Genomic DNA, 23,348 nt, shown 5'->3' with positions numbered 1-23,348 from the left:
ATACAGAATGGTGTCGTCTGCGTAGAGGTGGATCAGAGAATCACCAGCAGCAAGAGCAACATCGTCGACGTATACAGAGAAGAGAGTCGGTCCGAGAATTGAACCCTGTGGTACCCCCATAGAGACTGCCAGAAGTCCCGGACAACAGGCCCTCCGAGGATGGAGGGAAAACCCCGCTGACACTCGGCCCTCCGTGGAATGAGTTTGACACGTGATCTAAGCCAAAGAAACGGATACATTTGGAGAGTAGACAGGCAAAAAAAGGGAAAGCGATAGAGCGCAAGATGAGAGACCCTTGGATTTGCTTTCACACAGTGGAGAGAACTAATGCAGTTGAAGGGATTCAAAATTGACCCAGAATTTGATATATATTTTTTCGACTGAAAAGGTAAGACATGGTTAGCTAGATAATACGTGAAATGTTGCTTTTTAGTTATAAAAATATGTATGGCAATAATTTGGATTTCTTGTTTTGAATTCTTTCGAGACAGCTGTCCAATAGTTAACATTAGCTAGTAGCTTGTTAGCAGACTGCGACATCGGTTTGTTTCATTTTGGAATGTAAATTGTGGCTTCACTAGTTTAGTCGTAATTTAAGTGTATAACGTTACTTAACTTTCTTTACACGTGTCTGGTCTGAAACCATGCTGATATTGGTTAGCTAAGCTAGCTGCTTCAGTTCACACAAGTGTACTGGCACAGAATAGCCACAAAGCTCAGAGACGTAAGACGAGACATGGCGCGACAGTTTGTTTGATCTGAACAGTCTAGTTTTATAACGTTTGTTTTTGGCAGGAGTATTACAGATTCAACATGTCAAGTCTTGTGACGAGACTGATCCATTTGTTAGCCATTCAAAGAACAGTGGGCTAACATTGTCTTCAGCTAAGAAGCTAGCTATTTTGCTGTACATAGCTAGCTATTTTGCTGTACATAGCTAGCTATTTTGCTGTACATAGCTAGCTATTTTGCTGTACATAGCTAGCTATTTTGCTGTACATAGCTAGCTATTTTGCTGTACATAGCTAGCCTGGCTTGCTGACATTTCTGACAAGTTAAAAACTACTCTGTTTCTGCTATTTCATGACACACATTTTCTACAAGTGGCAACTTTTGTTTAAAATTTTCATCTCGCAATTGTAAAGCGGCACTGTAGAAAACGATCTCAACTGCACATCTTGTGTTTTTGAACTGAACTAACTCATCTTTAGTCAGCTATTGTACAACACAATTCTAAAACTAGTTTAGAATTATCTCTGATCTAGCTCAGGGATGGTCAACTCGTCATCGGGGGGTTTTCGTTGGTGACACTTGCCCCAGCTGTCATGACTCCAATAATTATGGTCTTATGTTTAAGAATGGAATTGGTTTAATCAGGTGTGATTTAGTTAATTCTATAGACTCACCAGATTATTGTTCTCTTTCAGCTGAAAGGAGACTCTACAATAACCAAGTCTCGAAGGTGAAGTGTCTACGCATTTGAAAACGTCAAAGGACTATACCCAACATCCCAGAACTTCGGAGAGAAGTGTTGTGAAGACTGGGATCTCAATTGGGGGTCTACTAAGGAGAAGGATCATGTGATCAGATCACGCTTTCCCCTGTCGTCGTCAGATTTGGTCGTTCCCAGGAAGTGTGTGTGTGAGAACCTACACAGTACTCTGAATTGTTGTTGAAAGAGATCACCAACCAATCATATATAAGGGATATGTGTGGGCAACAATAAACTTGTGTGAGAAACAATACTTATGTAGTCATCATTATTGTACATTTGAAATGGTTCTAGAATGATTTACTCAACTGGTCTTTTTTCCTGGATGTCTCTGGTCTTGGAAGGTTTACACTTCAAACGAGCAGACCTACAGGCGTGTAGTTATCCAGTAGGAGATGTATGGGACTACCGTGGTATAAATACAGTACAAAACAAGTCACTCCGATTTTTACACAGAGCAGGTCAGAGTTTTATTAGGGAGACGAATAAGAATACAAGGTGGTCTCTGTAAACTTCCTCAAAATAAGGGAAAAGGGAAAATTCTGAAGTGATGTCAACCAGACCAAGGAAAAATGTACACAAAAAAAAACTACTTTTCAAAGATGTCACCAAATTGAGTATTTTTCCTAATTGGGATCCAAAATGAAGAATTAATATACAGCGAAGTCGTAGAAAGTGTTAGCCTTTTTATGTAAACATCCTTGGTAATAAATAAATGGAATATTGCAGTGGTGAAATGGAGCAGTTGTATTATGTAAGGTGCAGGAGTCTCCCTGCAATTCATGCAGGTGCACCAGCGAGGTGGTCCAGAGACCGTGGGATAGCCCTCTGATACTCCATGATGTCAAACATCACTCCAGATAGACAGGAAGTGGTCAGTTCCAGTATCTCTCTCTCTCATTCTCTCTATCCTCTCTCTCCTTCTCTCTCTCTCTCCTCTCTCTCTCCCTCCTTCTCTCTCTCCCTTCTTCAAAGGACAGCGCTTGTAATTTAGCCTGTAACGATGATAAGAAAAACAACATGAAATTACAGAATGCATCTAAATGTTGTGTGATTATACTGTTGTGAAATGGGTAAACAGTACCACAGGTGATATACCTTTTTACTAACCTTCTCAGCCAGCCTCTCTCCTTGCAGTCGGGCAGCCCTGTCATGTTCTAATGCTTTCTGCAGCCCTGCCTGTGCCCCTTGGGCGGTCTGCCGCTTTTCAAACCTGGAATCCTACAGAAAAACATGTACACAACACTTATTAGGATTGTATTGCTCACTACATGGTCTTTCATGTATAACCATTAAGGATTTTCATGCAGTACAGTATAACACCTCCACGATCCATACACAACATCTTCGTGGCCATAGAGGTGGTGAGTCAAGGCGCCATCCCAGTAGTGTTAGTAGCTCGCTGGTATAGGAGCCAGAGGAGGACCAAAGGACTTGCCAAAGCCACGGTGATTTTCCATGAATGCAGAGCTATGATAGTCAAAATGTAACTTAAATTTAAAAAAAAATGTATGCAAGTGTGATAACTAATGTACTAAATATCGTCATATTACTATCTTGTATCTGTGAAATTCACAGTAGCTACTATCATCTTTGACGTTCCTGGCGTTAGCTGCCATTCTGTCTGACAACGTGAATATTGTAACATGTACAGTTGAAGTCGGAAGTTTACATACACCTTAGCCAAATACATTTAAATTCAATTTTTCACAATTCCTGACATTTAATCCCAGTAAAGATTCCCTGTTTTAGGTCAGTTAGGATCACCACTTTATTTAAGAATGTGAAATGTCAGAATAATAGTAGAGAGAATGATTTATTTCATCTTTTATTTCTTTCATCACATTCCCAGTGGGTCAGAAGTTTACATACACTCAATTAGTATTTGGTAGTATTGCCTTTAAATTCTTTAACTTGGGTCAAACATTTCAGGTAGCCTTCTACAAGCTTCCCACAATAAGTTGGGTGAATTTTGGCCCATTCCTCCTGACAGAGCTGTTGTAACGGAGTCAGGTTTGTAGGCCTCCTTACTTGCACACGCTTTTTCAGTTCTGCCCACAAATGTTCTATAGAATTGAGGTCAGGGCTTTTTGATGGCCACTCCAATACCTTGACTTTGTTGTCCTTAAGCCATTTTGCCACAACTTTGGAAGTATGTTTGGGGTCATTGTCCATTTGGAAGACCCATTTGCGACCAAGCTTTAACTTCCTGACTGATGTCTTGAGATGTTGCTTCAATATGTCCACATAATTATTCCTCCTCATGAAACAATCTATTTTGTGAAGTGCACCAGTCCCCCCTGCAGCAAAGCACCCCCACAACATGATGCTGCCACCTCTGTGCTTCACGGTTGGGATGGTGTTCTTCGGCTTGTAAGCCTCCCCCTTTTTCCTCCAAACATAACGATGGTCATTATGGCCAAACAGTTCTATTTTTGTTTCATCAGACCAGAGGACATTTCTCCAACAAGTACAATCTTTGTCCCCATATGCAGTTGCAAACCGTAGTTTGGCTTTTTTATGGCGGTTTGAGCAGTGAGTTCTTCCTTGCTGAGCGGCCTTTCAGGTTTTGTCGATATAGGACTCGTTTTACTGTGGATATAGATACTTTTGTACCTGTTTCCTCCAGCATCTTCACAAGGTCCTTTGCTGTTGTTCTGGGATTGATTTGCACTTTTCACACCGAAGTACGTTCATCTCTAGGAGATAAAACGCGTCTCCTTCCTGAGCGGTTTAACGGCTGCGTGGTCCCATGGTGTTTATTTGCTTACTATTGTTTGTACAGATGAACGTGGTACCTTCAGGCATTTGGAAATTGCTCCCAAGGATGAAGCAGACTTGTGGAGGTATACAATTTCTTCTTGTATTGGTCTTGGCTGATTTATTTGGATTTTTCCATGATGTCAAGCAAAGAGGCACTGAGTTTGAAGGTAGGCCTTGAAATACATCCACAGGTACACCTCCAATTGACTCAAATGATGTCAATTAGCCTATCAGAAGCTTCTAAAGCCATGACATAATTTCTGGAATCTTCCAAGCTTTTTAAAGGCACAGTCAACTTAGTGTATGTAAACTTCTGACCCACTGGAATTGTGATACAGTGAAATAATCTGTCTGTAAACAATTGTTGGAAAAATGACTTGTGTCATGCACAAAGTAAATGTCCTAACCGACTTGCCAAAACTATAGTTTAACAAGATATTTGTGGAGTTGTTAAAAAAACAAGTTTTAATGACTCCAACCTAAGTGTATGTAAACTTCTGACTTCAACTGTATACAGTGGGGATTTTAGCATGTAAATCTTTATGGGGCAACAACAAAAAGTAGTGGGATGCATGCCAGCAAAGGACAACACGCCACAACGCTAAACAATACATTAATTGCACTGTAAAGGTGACGAACGGTGCTCACAAACTGTTTGGGCCTACATAAAGCTGTCCCAATAGCAGAGTCCGTGAAACACCTGCATTTTGGAGCCTTACTCAAGAAAACAAAAGAGAGACCATGTTTGTATGTGGCTTTATTAACTCAATTATTTATATATATATATATATATATATATATATTACATTGTTTGTAAACTAATATGTGACACATATTAATGCAAAAATAGCATTCAAAACAGGCAAGACCCCCCCCCCAACAAATAAATAAAATTACGGTCCCCACTGCATGCATAACATTTTTTAGTAATGATATCGGGACACCGTGCAATCATGACGCAATATGGACCTGCACTTGCAGACCGTACATTCTACAAAGTTACAGAAAGATAAACCAACAACCACACAAACTGAAGTTGGAAACATTGTAAACGCAGGTCCAACGAGGAACAAAATGTAGCCTAGCTAGCTAGCATTTTATTATTCTGGAGCCTCTGATGACATCGTGGTGACGAACAGGAATTCCTGAAGGCCCCTCTGGTGCTATGCTGTCAAATCCTCCCTCATGTTACTAGTTTAGTGGTGCTATGCTGTCACATCCTCCCTCATGTTTCTAGTTTAGTGTCACTATGCTGTCAAATCCTCCCTCATGTTTCTAGTTTAGTGTCACTATGCTGTCACATCCTCCCTCATGTTTCTAGTTTAGTGGTGCTATGCTGTCACATCCTCCCTCATGTTTCTAGTTTAGTGGTGCTATGCTGTCAAATCCTCCCTCATGTTTCTAGTTTAGTGTCACTATGCTGTCACATCCTCCCTCATGTTTCTAGTTTAGTGGTGCTATGCTGTCACATCCTCCCTCATGTTTCTAGTTTAGTGGTGCTATGCTGTCACATCCTCCCTCATGTTTCTAGTTTAGTGTCACTATGCTGTCAAATCCTCCCTCATGTTTCTAGTTTAGTGGTGCTATGCTGTCAAATCCTCCCTCATGTTTCTAGTTTAGTGGTGCTATGCTGTCACATCCTCCCTCATGTTTCTAGTTTAGTGGTGCTATGCTGTCAAATCCTCCCTCATGTTTCTAGTTTAGTGTCACTATGCTGTCAAATCCTCCCTCATGTTTCTAGTTTAGTGTCACTATGCTGTCAAATCCTCCCTCATGTTTCTAGTTTAGTGGTGCTATGCTGTCAAATCCTCCCTCATGTTTCTAGTTTAGTGTCACTATGCTGTCACATCCTCCCTCATGTTTCTAGTTTAGTGGCGCTATGCTGTCAAATCCTCCCTCATGTTTCTAGTTTAGTGTCACTATGCTGTCACATCCTCCCTCATGTTTCTAGTTTAGTGGCGCTATGCTGTCACATCCTCCCTCATGTTTCTAGTTTAGTGGCGCTATGCTGTCACATCCTCCCTCGTGTTTCTAGTTTAGTGGTGCTATGCTGTCACATCCTCCCTCATGTTTCTAGTTTAGTGGTGCTATGCTGTCACATCCTCCCTCATGTTACTAGTTTAGTGTCACTATGCTGTCAAATCCTCCCTCATGTTTCTAGTTTAGTGGCGCTATGCTGTCACATCCTCCCTCATGTTTCTAGTTTAGTGGCGCTATGCTGTCACATCCTCCCTCATGTTTCTAGTTTAGTGTCACTATGCTGTCAAATCCTCCCTCATGTTTCTAGTTTAGTGTCACTATGCTGTCACATCCTCCCTCATGTTTCTAGTTTAGTGGTGCTATGCTGTCAAATCCTCCCTCATGTTTCTAGTTTAGTGGTGCTATGCTGTCAAATCCTCCCTCATGTTTCTAGTTTAGTGTCACTATGCTGTCAAATCCTCCCTCGTGTTTCTAGTTTAGAGTCACTATGCTGTCAAATCCTCCCTCGTGTTTCTAGTTTAGTGGGGCTATGCTGTCAAATCCTCCCTCATGTTTCTAATTTAGTGGTGCTATGCTGTCAAATCCTCCCTCATGTTTCTAGTTTAGTGGTGCTATGCTGTCACATCCTCCCTCATCTTTCTAGTTTAGTGTCGCTATGCTGTCACATCCTCCCTCATCTTTCTAGTTTAGTGGTGCTATGCTGTCAAATCCTCCCTCATGTTTCTAGTTTAGTGGTGCTATGCTGTCAAATCCTCCCTCATGTTTCTAGTTTAGTGTCACTATGCTGTCAAATCCTCCCTCGTGTTTCTAGTTTAGAGTCACTATGCTGTCAAATCCTCCCTCATGTTTCTAGTTTAGTGGGGCTATGCTGTCAAATCCTCCCTCATGTTTCTAATTTAGTGGTGCTATGCTGTCAAATCCTCCCTCATGTTTCTAGTTTAGTGGTGCTATGCTGTCACATCCTCCCTCATCTTTCTAGTTTAGTGTCGCTATGCTGTCACATCCTCCCTCATGTTTCTAGTTTAGTGTCGCTATGCTGTCAAATCCTCCCTCATGTTTCTAGTTTAGTGGTGCTATGCTGTCAAATCCTCCCTCATGTTTCTAGTTTAGTGGTGCTATGCTGTCAAATCCTCCCTCATGTTTCTAGTTTAGTGTCGCTATGCTGTCACATCCTCCCTCATGTTTCTAGTTTAGTGTCGCTATGCTGTCAAATCCTCCCTCATGTTTCTAGTTTAGTGGTGCTATGCTGTCACATCCTCCCTCGTGTTTCTAGTTTAGTGTCGCTATGCTGTCAAATCCTCCCTCATGTTTCTAGTTTAGTGGTGCTATGCTGTCACATCCTCCCTCGTGTTTCTAGTTTAGTGGTGCTATGCTGTCAAATCCTCCCTCGTGTTTCTAGTTTAGTGTCGCTATGCTGTCAAATCCTCCCTCATGTTTCTAGTTTAGTGGTGCTATGCTGTCACATCCTCCCTCGTGTTTCTAGTTTAGTGTCGCTATGCTGTCAAATCCTCCCTCATGTTTCTAGTTTAGTGGTGCTATGCTGTCAAATCCTCCCTCGTGTTTCTAGTTTAGTGTCGCTATGCTGTCAAATCCTCCCTCATGTTTCTAGTTTAGTGGTGCTATGCTGTCACATCCTCCCTCGTGTTTCTAGTTTAGTGGTGCTATGCTGTCACATCCTCCCTCGTGTTTCTAGTTTCACCAGCTGTTTTCAGTAACTGATATGTTAATTAAGTTGTCATATTTGGGCTCCCGAGTGGCGCAGTGGTCTATGGCACTGCATCTCAGTGCTAGAGGCGTCATTACAGACCCTGGTTCGATTCCAAGCTGTATCACAACCGGCCGTGATTGGGAGTCCCATAGGGCGGCGGACCATTTGCCCAGCGTCGTTAGGGTTTGGCCGGGGTAGGCCGTCATTGTAAATAAGAATTTGCTCTTAACTGGCTTGCCTAGTTAAGTAAAGGTTAAATAAAAATCAATATAAAATATTGGCAGGTTTGCTAACAACAAACTATTTAGCTAGCTTCTAGCCTAGTTTCTGATGTGCAATGTGATCTCTTTCAAGTGTTGTGTGTCCTGACGAGAAGGCAAACATTCCTAGCTGTGCCAGCCAGGCAAAATCAAGCATCAGCTAATTGTTATGGATGTATCCAAATTAATGCCAGGAGAAAACTACCTAAGCAACTGCAAATACAGCTACTTTGCTGTTATTCTGGGCCTCGCTGCAGAGGGTCGTAGCTGTGTGTTAGCTATAGCTAGTTAGCTAGCAAGGGATAAGAACGTTGTCAGTCGAGCATTACAACGAACGACTGTTGCGTCCATAAATATTGAACTAATCTAACGACTGGGTCTGATTTTATAATTAGTTAACTAATACATATCCTACTGTATATACTAGAATTAACTCTATATACAGTATTATCTAATTACTTAGCGCCCCAAATTGATTATCCCTTTTATACCATGGGTATAATTGAACGCATTTGCAGGTAGAACTGTTTTCAACGTCCACTGAAGTAGCTAGCAAGTTTACTAGATAGCCGTTGCCTTGGTAACCGAACAGACTTGCTAGTTTAGCTAACCAAACCATTAGTCTTCGCTTGCTATTATGAAAATCAAATTCAACAATGCAATACAGGTTCATGTTTTCAATTCTGCTTTTGCTTTCAAAAGCAGCTCAAACATAAGAGCATGTTATAATTTATTAGCCGTTGAACTCTACCGTGCTGATATACCGTGTGTTACAGGGAAATAATGCACGCTATAGAATTCCCTTCAAGACAATCAGAAACTAGTATTTATTAAATAATGCCATGCTATAAGACACTACCAATTTTCTTCTAAAGGGTTTACAATTACGTTAGTTACTGTAAGATTTTGGGTGTTCATCAATGCATGCTTTTTTTATTTTTTATTTTTTTACATTTAGTTACCATTTATCAAGGTACAAAATGCCTCTCTCTCTCTCTACTCCTCATCTTCCTCTCTCTCTACTCATCTTCCTCTCTCTCTACTCCTCATCTTCCTGCCTCTCTCTCTACTCATCTTCCTCTCTCTCTCTACTCCTCATCTTCCTCCCTCTCTCTCTCCCTCAATCAGAAAAGCTTCAGCAGCCAAGTCCCACACCAGCACCACCAAGTCAACCGCAACCAAAATGTCTTCTACAGCCGCAACTAAACCGCAAACTGACGGTCCCAAGACCACACCCAGAGGGACTGGGGCTAATACCAAGGCTCAGCCAACCACGGCTAAGGGGGCTGCCCCCCTCCTTCCACTGAAAAGTACCCTCATTCCTAAACGGGTAAGTTTTGACTTTTTACGCGAACGCACTAGTCACGCCAGTGGTTGTTAAGGTCAGCTCTAGTGTTATTTTGGGGGAATTGTGTTTTTATCACCCATGGTGACACTAAGGACGTGGAGCGTGCAGGTCAGAGTAAACTATGAAAAGTCCCGGCCACCTCGTCAGAGCATGTCCACCTAAGCCGTGTCCCAGTGAGTCACTGGAGCTGGGCCATGGTGGTGGGAACACAGTGGTCTGAGGCTTTTAGGTCAAACAATGCACCATCTTGTTTTTCTCTTGTACCCTAAGTAAAGTTGTATTTTATTTGTCTATGTAATTTAGAATTTGAAGAAGTTTATTGTGCACGCAATGTGGAATATTTGTCTTTGGCCTCACCACATAAAAACAGCCATTTTTAAACAATGCATGAATCATATTAAAGGTGAAGCTCAGTAATTTAAAACAATGCATGAATCATATTAAAGGTGAAGCTCAGTAATTTAAAACAATGCATGAATCATATTAAAGGTGAAGCTCAGTAATTTAAAACAATGCATGAATCATATTAAAGGTGAAGCTCAGTAATTTAAAACAATGCATGAATCATATTAAAGGTGAAGCTCAGTAATTTAAAACAATGCATGAATCATATTAAAGGTGAAGCTCAGTAATTTAAAACTATGTTGGATGGTTCCTCACACTGAAAGTAGTCTATGGGTCAGTTCTTTAAACAGCCACTATCAACTTCATCTATACCTGACTTCACCTTTATCTGTTAACATAACATCTCTCCCCCTCCCTCTTTCTCTCCCTTTCTCTCTCTCCCTCCCTCTCTTTTTCACTTCCTTTCTCTCCCCCTCCCTCTCTCTCTTTCTCTCTCCCTTTCTCTCTTTCTCTCCCCCTCTTTCTCTCCCCCTCTCTCATTCTCTTTGTGTGTGTGTGTAGCCTGGCTGTGGAAATAATACGTTTGTGAAGATCGAAGGTTTACCAGAGACTGGCTATACAGAGGAAGATGTTCTGGCTCTGGTGAAGCCTTACGGATATAGACCTGGACTCTACAACTCTTTCATACTGCCTGCACAGAGATGGGTAGGTTGGCTGTGTGTTTCATACTGCCTGCACAGAGATGGGTAGGTTGGCTGTGTGTTTCATACTGCCTGCACAGAGATGGGTAGGTTGGCTGTGTGTTTCATACTGCCTCACCAGAGATGGGTAGGTTGGCTGTGTGTTTCATACTGCCTGCACAGAGATGGGTAGGTTGGCTGTGTGTTTCATACTGCCTCACCAGAGATGGGTAGGTTGGCTGTGTGTTTCATTCTGCCTCACCAGAGATGGGTAGGTTGGCTGTGTGTTTCATACTGCCTCACCAGAGATGGGTAGGTTGGCTGTGTGTTTCATACTGCCTCACCAGAGATGGGTAGGTTGGCTGTGTGTTTCATTCTGCCTCACCAGAGATGGGTAGGTTGGCTGTGTGTTTCATACTGCCTCACCAGAGATGGGTAGGTTGGCTGTGTGTTTCATACTGCCTCACCAGAGATGGGTAGGTTGGCTGTGTGTTTCATACTGCCTCACCAGAGATGGGTAGGTTGGCTGTGTGTTTCATACTGCCTCACCAGAGATGGGTAGGTTGGCTGTGTGTTTCATACTGCCTCACCAGAGATGGGTAGGTTGGCTGTGTGTTTCATACTGCCTCACCAGAGATGGGTAGGTTGGCTGTGTGTTTCATACTGCCTCGCCAGAGATGGGTAGGTTGGCTGTGTGTTTCATACTGCCTCACCAGAGATGGGTAGGTTGGCTGTGTGTTTCATACTGCCTCACCAGAGATGGGTAGGTTGGCTGTGTGTTTCATACTGCCTCACCAGAGATGGGTAGGTTGGCTGTGTGTTTCATACTGCCTCACCAGAGATGGGTAGGTTGGCTTTGTGTTTCATACTGCCTCACCAGAGATGGGTAGGTTGGCTGTGTGTTTCATACTGCCTCACCAGAGATGGGTAGGTTGGCTGTGTGTTTCATACTGCCTCACCAGAGATGGGTAGGTTGGCTGTGTGTTTCATACTGCCTCACCAGAGATGGGTAGGTTGGCTGTGTGTTTCATACTGCCTCACCAGAGATGGGTAGGTTGGCTGTGTGTTTCATACTGCCTCACCAGAGATGGGTAGGTTGGCTGTGTGTTTCATACTGCCTCACCAGAGATGGGTAGGTTGGCTGTGTGTTTCATACTGCCTCACCAGAGATGGGTAGGTTGGCTGTGTGTTTCATACTGCCTCACCAGAGATGGGTAGGTTGGCTGTGTGTTTCATACTGCCTCACCAGAGATGGGTAGGTTGGCTGTGTGTTTCATACTGCCTCACCAGAGATGGGTAGGTTGGCTGTGTGTTTCATACTGCCTCACCAGAGATGGGTAGGTTGGCTGTGTGTTTCATACTGCCTCGCCAGAGATGGGTAGGTTGGCTGTGTGTTTCATACTGCCTCGCCAGAGATGGGTAGGTTGGCTGTGTGTTTCATACTGCCTCACCAGAGATGGGTAGGTTGGCTGTGTGTTTCATACTGCCTCACCAGAGATGGGTAGGTTGGCTGTGTGTTTCATACTGCCTCACCAGAGATGGGTAGGTTGGCTTTGTGTTTCATACTGCCTCACCAGAGATGGGTAGGTTGGCTGTGTGTTTCATACTGCCTCACCAGAGATGGGTAGGTTGGCTGTGTGTTTCATACTGCCTCACCAGAGATGGGTAGGTTGGCTGTGTGTTTCATACTGCCTCACCAGAGATGGGTAGGTTGGCTGTGTGTTTCATACTGCCTCACCAGAGATGGGTAGGTTGGCTGTGTGTTTCATACTGCCTCACCAGAGATGGGTAGGTTGGCTGTGTGTTTCATACTGCCTCACCAGAGATGGGTAGGTTGGCTGTGTGTTTCATACTGCCTCACCAGAGATGGGTAGGTTGGCTGTGTGTTTCATACTGCCTCACCAGAGATGGGTAGGTTGGCTGTGTGTTTCATACTGCCTCACCAGAGATGGGTAGGTTGGCTTTGTGTTTCATACTGCCTCACCAGAGATGGGTAGGTTGGCTGTGTGTTTCATACTGCCTCACCAGAGATGGGTAGGTTGGCTGTGTGTTTCATACTGCCTCACCAGAGATGGGTAGGTTGGCTGTGTGTTTCATACTGCCTCACCAGAGATGGGTAGGTTGGCTGTGTGTTTCATACTGCCTCACCAGAGATGGGTAGGTTGGCTGTGTGTTTCATACTGCCTCACCAGAGATGGGTAGGTTGGCTGTGTGTTTCATACTGCCTCACCAGAGATGGGTAGGTTGGCTGTGTGTTTCATACTGTAGGTTTGTTTGCAGGGTTTTATCTAAATCAAAAAGGGGCTTAGGTGGTGGGCGTGGTCGTGTTACTGATATCCTTATGTACTTTAACTCAGTAAAATCTTAGGAATTTGTTGCATGTCTTTTCTATATACTTTATCTGATTTTAGTAGTTTTACAAAGAAAACTTTATTTTTAAAAACATTTTTTTAATATTTTTACTCTGGAGGCGACCGGGGGAAAAAAAGCTTAGGCGGCACATCCTAGTATTTCAATGGAGTAAATTATTTAAAAATATATTTTTGGGGGGAGGGGGGGGGGTCTCTCGCTCTGACATGTTTTCTATGGAAAATGCTAACTGTTCACCTTCTCAGTTATAAGTTTATTTTAACTACGTCAATCTCAAACACTGAAACGTTGTGGATTCTTTAACGTTGGCTCTGTTTGTTGATGCAATACTATACCATTGGGTGGTGGTTGTCTTGGTAACGAGTGTGTTTCTCCCAACAGGCCATCATCCGTATGGACGGAGGACAGAAGAGCTTTGTTATGGTGACAAACTACACACAGTCTCCTCCTAAACTACTAGACTGTCCCCTCTCCTTCACGTTGATCTGCCCTGATACAGGCCTCGTTCAGGTAACTCTCACACACACACACACACACACACACACACACACACACACACACACACACACACACACACACACACACACACACACACACACACAGTCCAGTCATCATTGGTGTTCTTTCTATTGCAGGAGGATGTGTACAGAACGCTGAAGGGCCTCACCACTTTGGTAAGTTAACGTTTAACTAGGAAGGTCACTTCAGAAGTTTAGTGCCTAGTGTTGAGGAAGTAGTGACTGTAGTAGGGCTGGAAATAATGAGTTGATAGATACTAATGAACCCTTTATAACCTGTTAATGAACCCTTTGTAACCTGTTAATGAACCCTTTGTAACCTGTTAATGAACCCTTTGTAACCTGTTAATGAACCCTTTGTAACCTGTTAATGAACCCTTTAACCTGTTAATGAACCCTTTATAACCTGTTAATGAACCCTTTGTAACCTGTTAATGAACCCTTTGTAACCTGTTAATGAACCCTTTATAACCTGTTAATGAACCCTTTATAACCTGTTAATGAACCCTTTGTAACCTGTTAATGAACCCTTTATAACGCGCTCTGCTTCTCAACAGGACACGACATTGAAGGAACGCCTTCTGATCGTCAGTAACGTCCCCACGGGGACTACGGCAACCCGAGAGGTTCACGACCTCGTCAAACGCTTCGGATCCTACCTCGATTCGCTATCTCTGATCAACAGGGTACCACACACACACAGAGACAGACATGTTAAGACCAGGCACCACAATCTAATAGGGTTATATTTGTTGCCTTTAATCATATCGCAATTAACTTTTACCAATTTGAATGTAGACACACGTCACATTTTTTCTATAACAATTTTTGGGAAATATTGTATTAAACAGTCAAATGAGGCCGTGTCCTAAATATGTTGATATTTTCATTTGCCTCAAATACATTCTTCCGGACACTGGATGAAGTCAGGTTAAATATTTTGGTTTTATTTAGTTAGACGCTCCGGGACCAGACTTGTATAGAGCAGATTAACACTCTCCGGGACCAGACTTGTATAGAGCAGATTAACACTCTCCGGGACCAGACTTGTATAGAGCAGATTAACACTCTCCGGGACCAGACTTGTATAGAGCAGATTAACACTCTCCGGGACCAGACTTGTATAGAGCAGATTAACACTCTCCGGGACCAGACTTGTATAGAGCAGATTAAGACGCTCCGGGACCAGACTTGTATAGAGCAGATTAAGACGCTCCGGGACCAGACTTGTATAGAGCAGATTAACACACTCCGGGACCAGACTTGTATAGAGCAGATTAACACGCTCCGGGACCAGACTTGTATAGAGCAGATTAACACGCTCCGGGACCAGACTTGTATAGAGCAGATTAACACTCTCCGGGACCAGACTTGTATAGAGCAGATTAACACTCTCCGGGACCAGACTTGTATAGAGCAGATTAACACTCTCCGGGACCAGACTTGTATAGAGCAGATTAAGACGCTCCGGGACCAGACTTGTATAGAGCAGATTAAGACGCTCCGGGACCAGACTTGTATAGAGCAGATTAACACGCTCCGGGACCAGACTTGTATAGAGCAGATTAACACGCTCCGGGACCAGACTTGTATAGAGCAGATTAACACGCTCCGGGACCAGACTTGTATACAGCAGATTAAGACGCTCCGGGACCAGACTTGTATACAGCAGATTAACACGCTCCGGGACCAGACTTGTATAGAGCAGATTAACACTCTCCGGGACCAGACTTGTATAGAGCAGATTAAGACGCTCCGGGACCAGACTTGTATAGAGCAGATTAAGACGCTCCGGGACCAGACTTGTATAGAGCAGATTAACACGCTCCGGGACCAGACTTGTATAGAGCAGATTAACATGCTCCGGGACCAGACTTGTATAGAGCAGATTAACACGCTCCGGGACCAGACTTGTATAGAGCAGATTAACACTCTCCGGGACCAGACTTGTATAGAGCAGATTAAGACGCTCCGGGACCAGACTTGTATAGAGCAGATTAAGACGCTCCGGGACCAGACTTGTATAGAGCAGATTAACACGCTCCGGGACCAGACTTGTATAGAGCAGATTAACACGCTCCGGGACCAGACTTGTATAGAGCAGATTAACACGCTCCGGGACCAGACTTGTATAGAGCAGATTAACACGCTCCGGGACCAGACTTGTATAGAGCAGATTAACACGCTCCGGGACCAGACTTGTATACAGCAGATTAAGACGCTCCGGGACCAGACTTGTATACAGCAGATTAAGACGCTCCTGGACCAGACGTGTATAGAGCAGATTAACACGCTCCGGGACCAGACTTGTATAGAGCAGATTAACACGCTCCGGGACCAGACTTGTATACAGCAGATTAACACGCTCCGGGACCAGACTTGTATACAGCAGATTAAGACGCTCCTGGACCAGACGTGTATAGAGCAGATTAACACGCTCCGGGACCAGACTTGTATACAGCAGATTAACACGCTCCGGGACCAGACTTGTATAGAGCAGATTAACACGCTCCGGGACCAGACTTGTAGACAGCAGATTAACACGCTCCGGGACCAGACTTGTAGACAGCAGATTAACACGCTCCGGGACCAGACTTGTATAGAGCAGATTAACACTCTCCGGGACCAGACTTGTATAGAGCAGATTAAGACGCTCCGGGACCAGACTTGTATAGAGCAGATTAAGACGCTCCGGGACCAGATTTGTATAGAGCAGATTAAGACGCTCCGGGACCAGACTTGTATAGAGCAGATTAACACGCTCCGGGACCAGACTTGTATAGAGCAGATTAACACGCTCCGGGACCAGACTTGTATACAGCAGATTAAGACGCTCCGGGACCAGACTTGTATACAGCAGATTAACACGCTCCTGGACCAGACGTGTATAGAGCAGATTAACACGCTCCGGGACCAGACTTGTATAGAGCAGATTAACACGCTCCGGGACCAGACTTGTATACAGCAGATTAACACGCTCCTGGACCAGACGTGTATAGAGCAGATTAACACGCTCCGGGACCAGACTTGTATAGAGCAGATTAACACGCTCCGGGACCAGACTTGTATAGAGCAGATTAAGACGCTCCGGGACCAGACTTGTATACAGCAGATTAAGACGCTCCTGGACCAGACGTGTATAGAGCAGATTAACACGCTCCGGGACCAGACTTGTATAGAGCAGATTAACACGCTCCGGGACCAGACTTGTATACAGCAGATTAACACGCTCCTGGACCAGACGTGTATAGAGCAGATTAACACGCTCCGGGACCAGACTTGTATAGAGCAGATTAACACGCTCCGGGACCAGACTTGTATAGAGCAGATTAATTCCCTCTATACAAGTCTTCTGGAGAAAATGTCTAAGGATAACCACGGAGAGGTTGTTGTATGGAGCTGCTTCTGAACCTGAGAAAAATGACTTGGCATTTGGGAAGTCTGACTTTCAGGAAATGGCAGTCAGGTGTTTTTAGGTCCTGAAGGACAAGTACAACAGTCAGGTGTTTTTAGGTCCTGAAGGACAAGTACAACAGTCAGGTGTTTTTAGGTCCTGAAGGAGGACAAGGACAACAGTCAGGTGTTTTTAGGTCTTGAAGGAGGACAAGTACAACAGTCAGGTGTTTTTAGGTCTTGAAGGAGGACAAGTACAACAGTCAGGTGTTTTTAGGTCTTGAAGGAGGACAAGGACAACAGTCAGGTGTTTTTAGGTCTTGAAGGACAAGTACAACAGTCAGGTGTTTTTAGGTCTTGAAGGACAAGGACAACAGTCAGGTGTTTTTAGGTCTTGAAGAAGGACAAGTACAACAGTCAGGTGTTTTTAGGTCCTGAAGAAGGACAAGGACAACAGTCAGGTGTTTTTAGGTCTTGAAGGAGGACAAGGACAACAGTCAGGTGTTTTTAGGTCTTGAAGAAGGACAAGTACAACAGTCAGGTGTTTTTAGGTCTTGAAGAAGGACAAGGACAACAGTCAGGTGTTTTTAGGTCTTGAAGAAGGACAAGTACAACAGTCAGGTGTTTTTAGGTCCTGAAGAAGTACAAGGACAACAGTCAGGTGTTTTTAGGTCTTGAAGGAGGACAAGTACAGCAGTCAGGTGTTTTTAGGTCTTGAAGGAGGACAAGTACAACAGTCAGGTGTTTTTAGGTCTTGAAGAAGGACAAGTACAACAGTCAGTTGTTTTTAGGTCTTGAAGGAGGACAAGGACAACAGTCAGGTGTTTTTAGGTCTTGAAGAAGGACAAGTACAACAGTCAGGTGTTTTTAGGTCTTGAAGAAGGACAAGTACAGCAGTCAGGTGTTTTTAGGTCTTGAAGAAGGACAAGTACAACAGTCAGGTGTTTTTAGATCATGAAGAAGGACAAGGACAACAGTCAGGTGTTTTTAGGTCTTGAAGAAGGACAAGTACAACAGTCAGGTGTTTTTAGGTCTTGAAGAAGGACAAGTACAACAGTCAGGTGTTTTTAGATCATGAAGAAGGACAAGGACAACAGTCAGGTGTTTTTAGGTCTTGAAGAAGGACAAGTACAACAGTCAGGTGTTTTTAGGTCATGAAGAAGGACAACAGTCAGGTGTTTTTAGGTCTTGAAGGAGGACAAGTACAACAGTCAGGTGTTTTTAGGTCTTGAAGGAGGACAAGTACAACAGTCAGGTGTTTTTAGGTCCTGAAGAAGGACAAGGACAACAGTCAGGTGTTTTTAGGTCTTGAAGAAGGACAAGGACAAGGACAACAGTCAGGTGTTTTTAGGTCTTGAAGGAGGACAAGTACAACAGTCAGGTGTTTTTAGGTCTTGAAGGAGGACAAGGACAACAGTCAGGTGTTTTTAGGTCTTGAAGAAGGACAAGTACAACAGTCAGGTGTTTTTAGGTCCTGAAGAAGGACAAGGACAACAGTCAGGTGTTTTTAGGTCTTGAAGAAGGACAAGGACAACAGTCAGGTGTTTTTAGGTCTTGAAGGAGGACAAGTACAACAGTCAGGTGTTTTTAGGTCTTGAAGAAGGACAAGGACAACAGTCAGGTGTTTTTAGGTCTTGAAGAAGGACAAGGACAAGGACAACAGTCAGGTGTTTTTAGGTCTTGAAGAAGGACAAGGACAACAGTCAGGTGTTTTTAGGTCTTGAAGAAGGACAAGGACAACAGTCAGGTGTTTTTAGGTCATGAAGAAGGACAACAGTCAGGTGTTTTTAGGTCTTGAAGGAGGACAAGTACAACAGTCAGGTGTTTTTAGGTCTTGAAGGAGGACAAGGACAACAGTCAGGTGTTTTTAGGTCTTGAAGAAGGACAAGTACAACAGTCAGGTGTTTTTAGGTCCTGAAGAAGGACAAGGACAACAGTCAGGTGTTTTTAGGTCTTGAAGAAGGACAAGGACAAGGACAACAGTCAGGTGTTTTTAGGTCTTGAAGGAGGACAAGTACAACAGTCAGGTGTTTTTAGGTCTTGAAGAAGGACAAGGACAACAGTCAGGTGTTTTTAGGTCCTGAAGAAGGACAAGGACAACAGTCAGGTGTTTTTAGGTCTTGAAGAAGGACAAGTACAACAGTCAGGTGTTTCTAGGTCTTGAAGGAGGACAAGGACAACAGTCAGGTGTTTTTAGGTCTTGAAGAAGGACAAGTACAACAGTCAGGTGTTTTTAGGTCTTGAAGAAGGACAAGGACAACAGTCAGGTGTTTTTAGGTCTTGAAGAAGGACAAGTACAACAGTCAGGTGTTTTTAGGTCCTGAAGAAGGACAAGGACAACAGTCAGGTGTTTTTAGGTCTTGAAGGAGGACAAGTACAGCAGTCAGGTGTTTTTAGGTCTTGAAGGAGGACAAGTACAACAGTCAGGTGTTTTTAGGTCCTGAAGAAGGACAAGTACAACAGTCAGGTGTTTTTAGGTCTTGAAGGAGGACAAGGACAACAGTCAGGTGTTTTTAGGTCTTGAAGAAGGACAAGGACAACAGTCAGGTGTTTTTAGGTCATGAAGAAGGACAAGGACAACAGTCAGGTGTTTTTAGGTCATGAAGAAGGACAACAGTCAGGTGTTTTTAGATCATGAAGAAGGACAAGGACAACAGTCAGGTGTTTTTAGGTCATGAAGAAGGACAACAGTCAGGTGTTTTTAGGTCTTGAAGGAGGACAAGTACAACAGTCAGGTGTTTTTAGGTCATGAAGAAGGACAACAGTCAGGTGTTTTTAGGTCTTGAAGGAGGACAAGTACAACAGTCAGGTGTTTTTAGGTCTTGAAGGAGGACAAGGACAACAGTCAGGTGTTTTTAGGTCTTGAAGGAGGACAAGGACAACAGTCAGGTGTTTTTAGGTCTTGAAGAAGGACAAGTACAACAGTCAGGTGTTTTTAGGTCTTGAAGAAGGACAAGGACAACAGTCAGGTGTTTTTAGGTCTTGAAGGAGGACAAGTACAGCAGTCAGGTGTTTTTAGGTCTTGAAGGAGGACAACAGTCAGGTGTTTTTAGGTCTTGAAGGAGGACAAGTACAACAGTCAGGTGTTTTTAGGTCTTGAAGGAGGACAAGGACAACAGTCAGGTGTTTTTAGGTCTTGAAGGAGGACAAGTACAACAGTCAGGTGTTTTTAGGTCCTGAAGAAGGACAAGGACAACAGTCAGGTGTTTTTAGGTCCTGAAGAAGGACAAGGACAACAGTCAGGTGTTTTTAGGTCTTGAAGAAGGACAAGGACAAGGACAACAGTCAGGTGTTTTTAGGTCTTGAAGGAGGACAAGTACAACAGTCAGGTGTTTTTAGGTCTTGAAGAAGGACAAGGACAACAGTCAGGTGTTTTTAGGTCTTGAAGAAGGACAAGGACAACAGTCAGGTGTTTTTAGGTCTTGAAGAAGGACAAGGACAACAGTCAGGTGTTTTTAGGTCTTGAAGAAGGACAAGGACAACAGTCAGGTGTTTTTAGGTCATGAAGAAGGACAAGGACAACAGTCAGGTGTTTTTAGGTCTTGAAGAAGGACAAGGACAACAGTCAGGTGTTTTTAGGTCTTGAAGAAGGACAAGGACAACAGTCAGGTGTTTTTAGGTCCTGAAGAAGGACAAGGACAACAGTCAGGTGTTTTTAGGTCCTGAAGAAGGACAAGTACAACAGTCAGGTGTTTTTAGGTCTTGAAGGAGGACAAGTACAACAGTCAGGTGTTTTTAGGTCTTGAAGGAGGACAAGTACAACAGTCAGGTGTTTTTAGGTCTTGAAGGAGGACAAGTACAACAGTCAGGTGTTTTTAGGTCTTGAAGGAGGACAAGGACAACAGTCAGGTGTTTTTAGGTCTTGAAGGACAAGTACAACAGTCAGGTGTTTTTAGGTCTTGAAGGACAAGTACAACAGTCAGGTGTTTTTAGGTCTTGAAGGACAAGGACAACAGTCAGGTGTTTTTAGGTCTTGAAGAAGGACAAGTACAACAGTCAGGTGTTTTTAGGTCCTGAAGAAGGACAAGGACAACAGTCAGGTGTTTCTAGGTCTTGAAGGAGGACAAGGACAACAGTCAGGTGTTTTTAGGTCTTGAAGAAGGACAAGTACAACAGTCAGGTGTTTTTAGGTCTTGAAGAAGGACAAGGACAACAGTCAGGTGTTTTTAGGTCTTGAAGAAGGACAAGTACAACAGTCAGGTGTTTTTAGGTCCTGAAGAAGGACAAGGACAACAGTCAGGTGTTTTTAGGTCTTGAAGGAGGACAAGTACAGCAGTCAGGTGTTTTTAGGTCTTGAAGGAGGACAAGTACAACAGTCAGGTGTTTTTAGGTCCTGAAGAAGGACAAGTACAACAGTCAGGTGTTTTTAGGTCTTGAAGGAGGACAAGTACAGCAGTCAGGTGTTTTTAGGTCTTGAAGAAGGACAAGTACAACAGTCAGGTGTTTTTAAATCATGAAGAAGGACAAGGACAACAGTCAGGTGTTTTTAGGTCTTGAAGAAGGACAAGTACAACAGTCAGGTGTTTTTAGGTCATGAAGAAGGACAACAGTCAGGTGTTTTTAGGTCTTGAAGGAGGACAAGTACAACAGTCAGGTGTTTTTAGGTCTTGAAGGAGGACAAGGACAACAGTCAGGTGTTTTTAGGTCTTGAAGAAGGACAAGTACAACAGTCAGGTGTTTTTAGGTCCTGAAGAAGGACAAGGACAACAGTCAGGTGTTTTTAGGTCTTGAAGAAGGACAAGGACAAGGACAACAGTCAGGTGTTTTTAGGTCTTGAAGGAGGACAAGTACAACAGTCAGGTGTTTTTAGGTCTTGAAGAAGGACAAGGACAACAGTCAGGTGTTTTTAGGTCTTGAAGAAGGACAAGGACAAGGACAACAGTCAGGTGTTTTTAGGTCTTGAAGAAGGACAAGGACAACAGTCAGGTGTTTTTAGGTCTTGAAGAAGGACAAGGACAACAGTCAGGTGTTTTTAGGTCATGAAGAAGGACAAGGACAACAGTCAGGTGTTTTTAGGTCTTGAAGAAGGACAAGGACAACAGTCAGGTGTTTTTAGGTCTTGAAGAAGGACAAGGACAACAGTCAGGTGTTTTTAGGTCCTGAAGAAGGACAAGGACAACAGTCAGGTGTTTTTAGGTCCTGAAGAAGGACAAGGACAACAGTCAGGTGTTTTTAGGTCTTGAAGGAGGACAAGTACAACAGTCAGGTGTTTTTAGGTCTTGAAGGAGGACAAGTACAACAGTCAGGTGTTTTTAGGTCTTGAAGGAGGACAAGTACAACAGTCAGGTGTTTTTAGGTCTTGAAGGAGGACAAGGACAACAGTCAGGTGTTTTTAGGTCTTGAAGAAGGACAAGTACAACAGTCAGGTGTTTTTAGGTCTTGAAGAAGGACAAGTACAACAGTCAGGTGTTTTTAGGTCTTGAAGGACAAGTACAACAGTCAGGTGTTTTTAGGTCTTGAAGAAGGACAAGGACAACAGTCAGGTGTTTTTAGGTCTTGAAGGACAAGTACAACAGTCAGGTGTTTTTAGGTCTTGAAGAAGGACAAGTACAACAGTCAGGTGTTTTTAGGTCCTGAAGAAGAACAAGGACAACAGTCAGGTGTTTTTAGGTCTTGAAGGAGGACAAGTACAACAGTCAGGTGTTTTTAGGTCCTGAAGAAGGACAAGGACAACAGTCAGGTGTTTTTAGGTCCTGAAGAAGGACAAGGACAACAGTCAGGTGTTTTTAGGTCATGAAGAAGGACAAGTACAACAGTCAGGTGTTTTTAGGTCATGAAGAAGGACAAGGACAACAGTCAGGTGTTTTTAGGTCCTGAAGAAGGACAAGTACAACAGTCAGGTGTTTTTAGGTCCTGAAGAAGGACAAGGACAACAGTCAGGTGTTTTTAGGTCTTGAAGGAGGACAAGTACAGCAGTCAGGTGTTTTTAGGTCTTGAAGGAGGACAAGTACAACAGTCAGGTGTTTTTAGGTCCTGAAGAAGGACAAGTACAACAGTCAGGTGTTTTTAGGTCTTGAAGGAGGACAAGTACAGCAGTCAGGTGTTTTTAGGTCTTGAAGAAGGACAAGTACAACAGTCAGGTGTTTTTAGATCATGAAGAAGGACAAGGACAACAGTCAGGTGTTTTTAGGTCTTGAAGAAGGACAAGTACAACAGTCAGGTGTTTTTAGGTCATGAAGAAGGACAACAGTCAGGTGTTTTTAGGTCTTGAAGGAGGACAAGTACAACAGTCAGGTGTTTTTAGGTCTTGAAGGAGGACAAGGACAACAGTCAGGTGTTTTTAGGTCTTGAAGAAGGACAAGTACAACAGTCAGGTGTTTTTAGGTCCTGAAGAAGGACAAGGACAACAGTCAGGTGTTTTTAGGTCCTGAAGAAGGACAAGGACAACAGTCAGGTGTTTTTAGGTCTTGAAGAAGGACAAGGACAAGGACAACAGTCAGGTGTTTTTAGGTCTTGAAGGAGGACAAGTACAACAGTCAGGTGTTTTTAGG

General features: G+C 43.4%; 1 protein-coding gene across 1 annotated transcript in view; it reads left to right on the top strand.

The window, feature by feature from the left end:
• The window catches only part of LOC139533373 (zinc finger protein 638-like), a 96,171-nt gene that overhangs the window by 51,542 nt on the left and 21,281 nt on the right, over positions 1-23,348 (top strand). Inside the window, exons 11-15 of the mRNA XM_071331418.1 lie at positions 9,332-9,533; positions 10,458-10,601; positions 13,328-13,456; positions 13,582-13,620; positions 14,022-14,150. Coding sequence (XP_071187519.1) covers positions 9,332-9,533; positions 10,458-10,601; positions 13,328-13,456; positions 13,582-13,620; positions 14,022-14,150 — 643 coding nt within the window. The remainder of the gene's footprint in view (positions 1-9,331; positions 9,534-10,457; positions 10,602-13,327; positions 13,457-13,581; positions 13,621-14,021; positions 14,151-23,348) is intronic.

This window comes from Salvelinus alpinus, chromosome 11, assembly GCF_045679555.1.
Source record: "Salvelinus alpinus chromosome 11, SLU_Salpinus.1, whole genome shotgun sequence".
Classification (NCBI taxonomy): Eukaryota; Metazoa; Chordata; class Actinopteri; order Salmoniformes; family Salmonidae; genus Salvelinus; species Salvelinus alpinus.
This window is presented reverse-complemented; position numbering and strand designations above follow the sequence as displayed.